This window comes from Corapipo altera, unplaced genomic scaffold (genome assembly GCF_003945725.1).
Source record: "Corapipo altera isolate COAL_440 unplaced genomic scaffold, ASM394572v1 131731, whole genome shotgun sequence".
Taxonomy (NCBI): Eukaryota; Metazoa; Chordata; class Aves; order Passeriformes; family Pipridae; genus Corapipo; species Corapipo altera.
Window position 1 is genome coordinate 6550 of NW_020885414.1, and position 8876 is coordinate 15425.

At 56.6% G+C, this 8876-nt stretch overlaps 1 protein-coding gene across 1 annotated transcript; it reads left to right on the forward strand.

Moving 5' to 3' along the window:
• Window positions 1-785: 785 nt before the first annotated feature.
• LOC113940486 (histone-lysine N-methyltransferase SETDB1-like) lies at window positions 786-7860 on the forward strand. The gene is made up of 11 exons (XM_027631634.1): window positions 786-1114; window positions 1349-1515; window positions 1852-1889; window positions 2016-2115; window positions 2442-2609; window positions 2907-3108; window positions 3846-3919; window positions 4197-4387; window positions 4751-4928; window positions 5388-5514; window positions 7698-7860. The coding sequence occupies exons 1-11, from the start codon at window positions 903-905 to the stop codon at window positions 7858-7860; spliced, it is 1620 nt and encodes a 539-aa protein (XP_027487435.1). The 5' UTR covers window positions 786-902.
• Window positions 7861-8876: the final 1016 nt, after the last annotated feature.

The window sequence follows — 8876 nt, forward strand, 5'->3', positions numbered from 1 at the left end:
GATCTCCGTGGGCGCCTAAAGTCCCACCCTGTAAGGGGATCTCTAAGTCTTGGCCAATAAATAGGGGCACCCCCCCCCACACACACACCACGCGGTCTGGCCGCGATAAGGCCCGATCCCCGTTGTTCCGGGGTTTACCCCCGGTTTATTCCCGGTTTATTCCCACCTTATTCCCGGTTTATCCCAGGCTTATCCCGGCCGCCCTCGCCAGGCGGCAGCACCGCGGGCCGCGGGCGGCGGAGGTGACGACAGGCGGATTCCGTCGGCAGCGCCGCTCGCAGTCTCCCGCTCCACCAGAGGAGCGGTGAGTGAGGGGGGAACAGGGGAACGGGGGGCTCTGGGGGGAAACGGGGCTCTGGGGGAACGGGGGGGAAAGGAGGGGACCGGCGGCGATTGGGGGGGGGGGCGGAAGGCGCGGGGGGAACGGGGGGTTCTGTGGGGACTGGAGGAGACTGGGGAGCTCTGAGGGGATCTGGAGAGTCTGAGGGGACCGGAGGGCTCTGAGGGGACCGGGGGGAACACGGGAACTCTGAGGGAACCACGAGGGATCGGGAGATTCTGAGGAACGCGGGGGGAATCTCAGGGAACCAGGGAGGCTCTGAAGGGACGAGGGGTTCTGAGGGGGTCGGGGAGGATCGTGGGGCTGTGAGGGATCGGAGGGCTCTGAGGGGACCGGGAGGCTCATGAGGGTGTCGAGGGGACTGTGGGGATCGGGGTGGGGGGGGATCGAGGACTCATGAGGGGGTGGGGAGGGGGGGGGGGGGGGGGGGGGCCGGGGGGGGGACGGGGGCGGTGGTGGGGGGTCATTGGGACGGGGAGGGGGTGTTGCCTGCCCTCCCTCTCCCTCACCCGCCTCCCCTCCCCTGATCTCCCTCGCCTGTTCTGCTCTGAGGGCAGCAGAGATGGACACCCAGGACATTGAAGAGCTGCAGCAGGAGGTGGTGGAGGAGCTGGGAATCTCCCTGCAGGAGCTGCAGGAGATCATCGACAAGGAGGTGGAGAACTCCGAGTGGGTGAGGCAGCGAAAGCAGCAGCTGGAGGAGCTGGAGAAGTGTGTGAGGCACAAGGAGGAGGAGGCGGCTCACGTTGACCAGCTCATCGACAATGCCACGAGGTGGGTGGACCTGGAATGGGCCGGAATTCCGAGGAAGGGGCTGTGGGGGGTGTTCTCATTCCCTTTGGAGCGGATTGAGGTCACTTAGTTTGCCTGTGGTTAATGAGGGCCAGTGACAGCTCCCCAAGGCTTTAAATCCTTGGTGCCGACGCTTCCCTCAGGGAGCTGCCCAGCTGCCTGGTCACCCCTGTGGTATTCCAGGATGTACAGCTGCATTCCCTCCCTCTCCTCCAGAGCCATCGACAAGTGCGAGACGTTGGCCAAGGAGTTGTACTCCATGATGGGCCTCCAGTACCGGGAGAGCAGCTCCGAGGACGAGGCCCCGGCGGCCACGGAAGTGATCGAGATCCCGGACGAGGAGGACGACGACGTCATGAGCGTGGACTCGGGCTGGAAGCACAGTTCAGTAAATCCCAGTGTGCCCAGGACAGCAGGGGGAGTGGGATAAGGGGCTGCTCATGAGGAGCATCTGCCGCGTCCTGTTAACGTTCCACGATTCCTGGAATCCCAAACTGGGATTTCACCCTTTCCCAACGTCCCTGACTGTTGTCCCCCGTCAAACACTGCCTCACATTAGAAAAGATGAATGAGGAAAAGCCTTATTTGAGTGGATTTCCTGACAGGGGGTTGAGGTGGATGCTTTTCTCTGTCCTCTCTTTTTCCTGGGGTTTAACTAGGATAGATTTTTTTTTTTCTCCAAAAAACATTTTAAACTACTTTTTCCTCTTCACTCACAGGCACCAGCAGCTCCAGAATCTCCAAAGATCAGAGTCTGGTGAGTGAGAAGGTCCTGACTACAGATGATTCTTCAAGTGGGGATTTTCCTGGGACACAGTGTTTGTGTTTGGTGCAAAGAAAAAAAGAGTTTTTCCATAACTCCCCTGTCTTTTTTCCCTTCCAGCTGCAGGAAGCAATGGCTGCCATGAGGAGATCAGCCCGGGATGTTGCCAAATTCATGGATGCTGTGAACAAGAAAACAAGCTCCCAGGAAGCACAAAAAGGTGTGGGACCTTCCAGGGGCCTGCAGACCCCCTGGTGTGGCCTGGCCCTGGGCCTTTGTTTCCCAAAAAAGGCAAACAACGATCCAGTTTCCTTACTGGGGAGCTCTGTTAGGATTTATTGACTCCAGATTTAGGGTATATTGATTCCAAACTCCTGTTTTTCTTCAAGTCCTTTCCCTGCAGTAAAATGGAGGCACTCGGGCTGCCTGAGGGGAAGGAAAGCAGGAATTCCTCCTGCTGCAGCTCGGAGGGATGTGATTCCAGCTGTAATTCCAGCAGAAAAGGGAGCTCTGGGTGATTTATAACTGATCCTTGTTCCTTGGCAGAGGCACAGCCCCCTCAGCCATGTCCTGGCACTGCCCAGCCCGTTGTCCCCGCGGCCCCTGGGGATGATCTCAACACTGACGGGGATCTCAAAGTGGGAATGAGGATTTTGGGCAAGAAAAGAACCAAAACGTGGCACAAAGGGACCTTGATTGCCATCAAACCAGTCGGTACGTGCTGGGCCTGGGGCTTTCCCTGGGATCTGGGGGGGGAGACTTGGATTAAAAGGTGTCAGAGCACCTGGTGTCAAACCTGGAAGGGACAGTGGGAGCGACGCAGCTCCACTGTTTCACCCTCCAGATGGATTCTGAACAGATTTTAAATAAACTCCGAGTTAATTGTGAATAAACAGGCTCAGAATGACCCCAGGGCGTTGCCTCTCTGGGATGAAACCTCTCGGGCTTCTGTTTAGTTTCCCTTTCGTTTATTTTCTGTTTGTCTTTAAAAAAAAAAACGTCTTTTCCCAGGTGCTGGCAAGAAATACAAAGTGAAATTTGATAACAAGGGGAAGAGTTTGCTCTCGGGCAACCACATTGCCTACGACTACCACCCGTGTCCTGAGGGGCACCACGTGGGCAGCAGGGTGGTGGCCAGGTACAAGGATGGCAATCAGATGTGGCTCTATGCTGGCATCGTGGCTGAGACCCCCAATGTCAAGAACAAAGACAGGTATTCCTTATTTCCCAGAGTAATGAACTTCCAGCTCTATTTTTTTTTGGTTTTTTGTTTGAGGCAAAAAAAAGCTTACCTGGGTATCCTTCAGCTGCTGAATTCTGCCCTCCCCAGGAACGAGTTTTGAGTCTTTCCTTAATCTTATCTCTGAAACCTCAGGGTGGAGCTTCCAGTCTCTTGCTCGTGGCCCTGAGACAGGAATTAGATCTGCTAATTTATTCAAATTATCACCCAGATGTGGAGTCTGGGCTGCCTGAGGTGTGAAACAGTGGGAGGAAATGGGAGCCCTGGAAGGGTTCAGTGCCAGCAGCGCTGTCAAAGCGCTTTGGGAGGAGAAAGGAGCAAGTTTGGAGCAGCTTTTATGGGAATAAGGGGCAGGGCTGCTCCGGTCTATTAAAATCCCGGCTTGTGGTTTCCCTGAAGAGGCTGATGAAGGGTTTAATGACTCTGGATCTGCTGAGTTGCACCTGATCCACGTTTAATAACGGGAAATGAGCTGCATTTGTTACTCACGTTGCAGATTTCCTCCTGGTCGTGGGGCTGATGCTGTTGTACAACTCCGGAGCCGTCACTCCGAGACACGTGGCACTGAGTGGGTGCCTTACCCGGAGTTCAGGGCTCCCCCAGGGTTGGGATGCGTCCAGGAGGAACAGGAGAGGTTCTCCACTTGCCTTCTGTGACGTGGAGCTGTTTTCTGTTCGGCTCCCTTCCTGATTTCCCGCCTGTTTTTCCAGGTTCCTGATCTTCTTCGACGACGGCTACGCGTCGTACGTGAAGGAGTGGGAGCTGTACCCCGTCTGTCGGCCACGTGAGTGATCCCATCCCACCTGGGGAGGTTTGGGCTCAAAAACCAGGGGACAGAGGGTGTGTCCCCTCCGGTGCTGTGCCTGGAGACGTCTGAAATCCCGAGTTATTGCCAGGGTGAGTTCAGGATGTGCCCCACCACCGAAATTCCAGCCCCTCGGGATGGCCCCTGGATTGACCATGTGTAAAAATCCACCAGGGATCTCCTAAAAGAAAAGAATTAAAAGGTTCTCTCTGGTTTTTTCCGCTTCCCTTTTTCTCATCCGTCTCTTTCCATGCAGTGGAAAAAAGCTGGGAAGACATTGAGGATGTTTCCTGTCGGGATTTCATCGAGGAATACATCACTGCCTACCCCAACCGGCCCATGGTGCTGCTGAAGAACGGGCAGCTCATCAAAACCGAGTGGGAAGGGACCTGGTGGAAATCCAGGGTGGAAGAAGTGGATGGAAGTCTGGTCAAAATCCTCTTCCTGGTAGGAATTTCCCTTCTCCTGTTAGGAAAATTGGATTAAATTTGAGTCTGGGGGGCTGGCTCAGCTGCGTTTTTGTTACTGATCACGGAATTATTAAGGCTGGAAGAACCTCTTGAGATTTTGGAGTGCAAGGCCCCCACTGAATCATGACCCCAAGTGCCACATCCAGAGGGGTTTTGGACAATTCCAGGGATGGGAGACTCCACTCTGGGCAACCTGTGCCAGGGCCTGAACACGCTTTCCCTGGAGAAACTTTCCCTGATACCCAGCCAGGGATTCCAACCTAAAAAACCCCACGACCGTGCTGTCTGTCAAGGCTCACCGTTGTCTCCCTGGGCTCTCTTGTGTTTTTTTTTCCCCCAGGAACCTCTTCCCATGGGAAGTGGGAGCGTGTCCTACTCCCTCCTGCAGGAGGATAAACGGTGTGAGTGGATTTACCGTGGCTCCACACGCCTCGAGCCCATGTTCAGCATGAAAACCTCCACAGCTTCCACCCAGGAAAAGAAGCAAAGTGGGCAAACCAGGACTCGGCCCAATGTCGGTCGGTGGCACCTCCTGCTTTCACTCATAGCCTGGGGTTTAACTGGGGGGTGGGTTGGGTGTGGTGGGTTTTTAGCAGAGCTCTGGAGATTTCAGCTTTCTGGGATTTTTGCCCCCCGGCTCGTGAGGTTTCGGGTTTCCAGTGGGATTTTGTAGCAGAACTCCTGGAGATTTTGGGTTTCCCAGTGCTTTGTCCTCCTGGCACAGCTGTCGTATTTCCAGTGGAATTTTTCCCCTGGAATTACACCACCAAACCAAACTGCATTTGGGGGAAGTGACCAGAATTTTTGGGGGGAGTTGCTGTGCCCCAGATCTTGGCCGTGCCCCAGATAATCCCAAATCCCTCGGTTTTCATTCCTTGCAGGCACCAAGTCGGTATTTTGGGGCTGGTGCAGCCAACCTGGGATAATGCTGGAGATTTTTCCTGTTGACTCTTTGGTTTTTCACCTTCCCCCCCCAGGTGCTGTGAGGAGCAAAGGCCCTGTGGTCCAGTACACCCAGGATTTAGCAGGAGCTGGTCCCCAGTACAAACCCCCGGAGCAGCTCCCGGCTGCTTCCTCTGTGTCCCCTCAGCCTGCAGAGATGGAGTAAGTACTGGAGCCACTTCCAACACTTCCACCTCCTTTGCTTTCCCTCTCCAGCACTTCCACCTCCTTTGTTTTCCCTCTCCAGCACTTCCACCTCCTTTGCTTTCCCTCTCCAGCCCTCAGCTCGCTCAGGCATCACCTCCTCTCTGCAGAGGAATCCTCAGGTGCAGGTTCCCTCCGATTTTGGGGGAACACCCTTGGCTAAAGCTGCAGGATGAACAATTGGGGGTGGGAGCCAACACCCCCCCCACCCCGAGCCAAAAATTCCTCCTCGGGGCTAAAGCTTCGCACTTTTGTCTTTCCAAAGGGGCCCTTTGCTCCTCGTGTTCCCCCAACCTGAATTGCTCCCTCGTGTCACGATCCAGGCGCTGGCCCCCGGCTGCCTCGTGTCCCTGCACCTGGACTGACCTCGCTGGCTTCCCAGGGAATCCGGGATCAGCGGTGGGTCCCGGTGGGCACGGAGCAAACCCCGGCCAAGCCGCTGCCAGGGGCCCAAGGGGGACGTCCCCGGAGCCTGGAGGAGGCCTGGATGGAGGAGGAGCTCGGCTTGGTGCTGAAGGGAGCGTGTTGGAGGACACCAGGGAGCCCGGGAATGTGCTCTGGGACTCTTTAGGGGAGGGAGCTGCTCTCCCGGGTCAGTTCTGCCCCCGCTGTGGATTCCCCATCCGGATCTGCGGCCGCCTGGCCCCGTGCCAGCACGTCTTCTGCTGTGACTGTGCCCTGCTGGTGGGGCACGAGGGGGGCAGGAGGTGTCCCAGCTGTGAGGAGCCTGTGCAGGAAGTCAATCTTTACTCCCCCGAGGCTCTCCAGGTGTAGCAGCAGCTCAGACCCCGGCTGGGGGGGTGTCTGGTGGGGGTTCCTCTCCGAGCAGTGCAGTATGACCCAATTTTACCCCTGGAAACGCTCCCCCTGTGCCGCTCTGACCAGGAGTTGGGGATTGAAGCCACAAGAACGTTGTTCCTCACCTTTTCCATAACCCAGAAGAGAGGCTGGATGCTGGAGGAGGTCCCAAAATCCCCCCTGTGTGCAGGGAAGGGCCGGGCTGTGCCTGGCACTGGGACACTCCGGGCTGGGAGGGCGTCGGGACCGTGGGCACGACGTGAACACGACCAAGTTGGACCTGCAGCCCCGTCGTGGGCAAATCCTTCCCCACTTCCTCCTTGCAGTGGTCACAAGGAGTTCTTTCCCTCTCCCCACAGAGGGTTTGGCTTTAGGATCTGGTTTCCATCCGGGCAGACACTGCAGCTGCTTCCCTGCCCTCAAACCCAGCTGGTGTGAGCGGTGCCCCGGGGCCGTGTCCCTGTCCCTGCTGAGCCCAGGGATCCTTGGATTTTAGATCATTAAAACCAAGAATGGTCTCTCCACTCTGGTGTTTTGTTTCCTCTGAGGAAGGCCTGGGTCTCTTCCCCCCTCTGGTCTCACTTTCAGGTTCTTCTTGGCTCTGTCAAACCAGTTCTCACTGTTCTCAGCCGATTTTTCCTCTTGCTCTTTGAGATGTGTTTGAACACTTTGCTTTCAGGCAGCTCTTAGCAGAAGCCCTCACCTCTTTCCATGTCTCCTCCCTTTTTCCCTGATAACTTCAGTGTTCTTCCATTTCAGTGGCTGGTTTGGGGTGGTTTTCTGTTTAATTGGTGTAAAGGGATTGAAAACCTTCCGGAATGGATTGAAAACCTGCTGGAATTGATTGAAAAACCATGACATAGGTTGAAAACCTGATTTTTGGGAGCCCCTTGTAGCTCTTTCATCAGGGGTGTTACTGCATTCCCTTGCACAACCATGGATTGTTCCTCAGTCTTGCCAAAAGAGTCCTCTGGATTAGTTCCTCCCACTCCTGACTAGCTGAGCCTCTGGAAACTCTGGTTTCTGCTATTCCAGGGATTTCTTCATGGCCTGGTTTGTCGAGCTGCGTGGGATGAAGACCTTGGGCATCGTTGTTACCCTTGCCTTACTTGCCACTCACAAGTTACTGTTAACTGTTGCTGGGTCCTGGAATTTGGGGTGGTTGTGGGATTGCTGTGGCAGAAATAGTCAGAGATGGGCTGATTTTCACACTTACTAGGAAAAAAAAACCCCACCTGCTGGGATTCTCCTGGATTTCTCAGTTCCGTGGGGGGGGAGTGTTGCTTTGATTCCCGCCGGTCGTTTTTCCACCTTCCAAATCGCCTCCTCCTTGCCTCCTGCAGATGCTCTGACAGCCAGCTGGCCCAGTCCAGGAAGCAGGTGGCCAAGAAAAGCACTTCCTTCCGTCCTGGCTCGGTGGGCTCCGGGCACTCGTCCCCTTCCTCCCCCGTCCTCGGCGACGCTGCGGCTCCGGGAAGGGGCAGCGCGGCCCCGCAGCACCGGTGAGCAGAGCTTGGGGTGGGGAGTGGGACACAAATCCATGAGTGCTCCTGGGTTTGGGATGTTGGGACACATTCGGGGGGTTGCCTGTGCTGGTGGGTGTCTGCTGGGGCTCGGCAGGTGGAATCATGGAGTCATGGAATCAGGGAGTCATGGAATCAGGGAGTCATGGAATCATTCAGGTTGGAAAAGCCCCTCGAGTCCAGCACTGCCAAGGCCACCCCTGACCCATGTCCCCAAGTGCCACGTCCACACCTGCAGGGATGGGGACTCCACCACTGCCCTGGGCAGCCTGTGCCAGGGCCTGACCACCCTTTCCATGAAGAAACTTTCCTGAATATCCAGCTTTAACCTCCCGTGGTTTTCCTGTGGAAACTTGAGGCTGCTTCCTTTTGTCCTGTCCCTTGTTCCCTGGGAGCAGAGACCAACACCCCCCCCCCCCCCCCCCCCCCCTCCGGGGGGCGCAGAGAGCAAAAAGGTCCCCCCTGAGCCTCCTTTTCTGCAGGCTGAGCCCCCCCAGCTCCCTCAGGAGCTCTCCAACCCCTTCCCCAGCTCCATTCCCATCTCTGGACATGCTCCAGCCCCATTCCCATCTCTGGACATGCTCCAGCCCCTCAGTGTCCATCTTACCATGAGGGCCCTAAAACCATCCCAGGACTGGAGGTGCCCCAGCAGTGCCAGCACAGGGCTGGGCAGTGCCCTGGTCATGCTGTGGCTGGTCCAAGCCAGATGCTCATGTCCAGCTGGGCACACTGTGCTCGTGTCCCCCACCCTGCTCTCCCCTAACCCCTCTCCCCATCCCTTCTGGGCACACCGTGCTCCTGTCCCTAACCCCTCTCCCCATCCCTTCTGGGCACACTGTGCTCATGTCCCTCACCCTGCTCTCCCCTAATTCTTCTCCCCATCCCTTCTGGACACACTGTGCTTGTGTCCCCCCCACCCTGCTCCCCATCCCTTCTGGGCACACCATACTCGTGTCCCCCACCCTGCTCTCCCCTAACCCCTCTCCCCATCCCTTCTGG

Coding starts and splice junctions, on each gene's coding strand:
- LOC113940486 (XM_027631634.1), top strand. CDS start 903: ATGGACACCCAGGACATTGAAGAGCTGCAGCAGGAGGTGGTGGAGGAG. Junction 2,610..2,906: donor GATTGCCATCAAACCAGTCG/GTACGTGCTGGG, acceptor GTCTTTTCCCAG/GTGCTGGCAAGAAATACAAA. Junction 5,515..7,697: donor CCTCAGCCTGCAGAGATGGA/GTAAGTACTGGA, acceptor TGCCTCCTGCAG/ATGCTCTGACAGCCAGCTGG.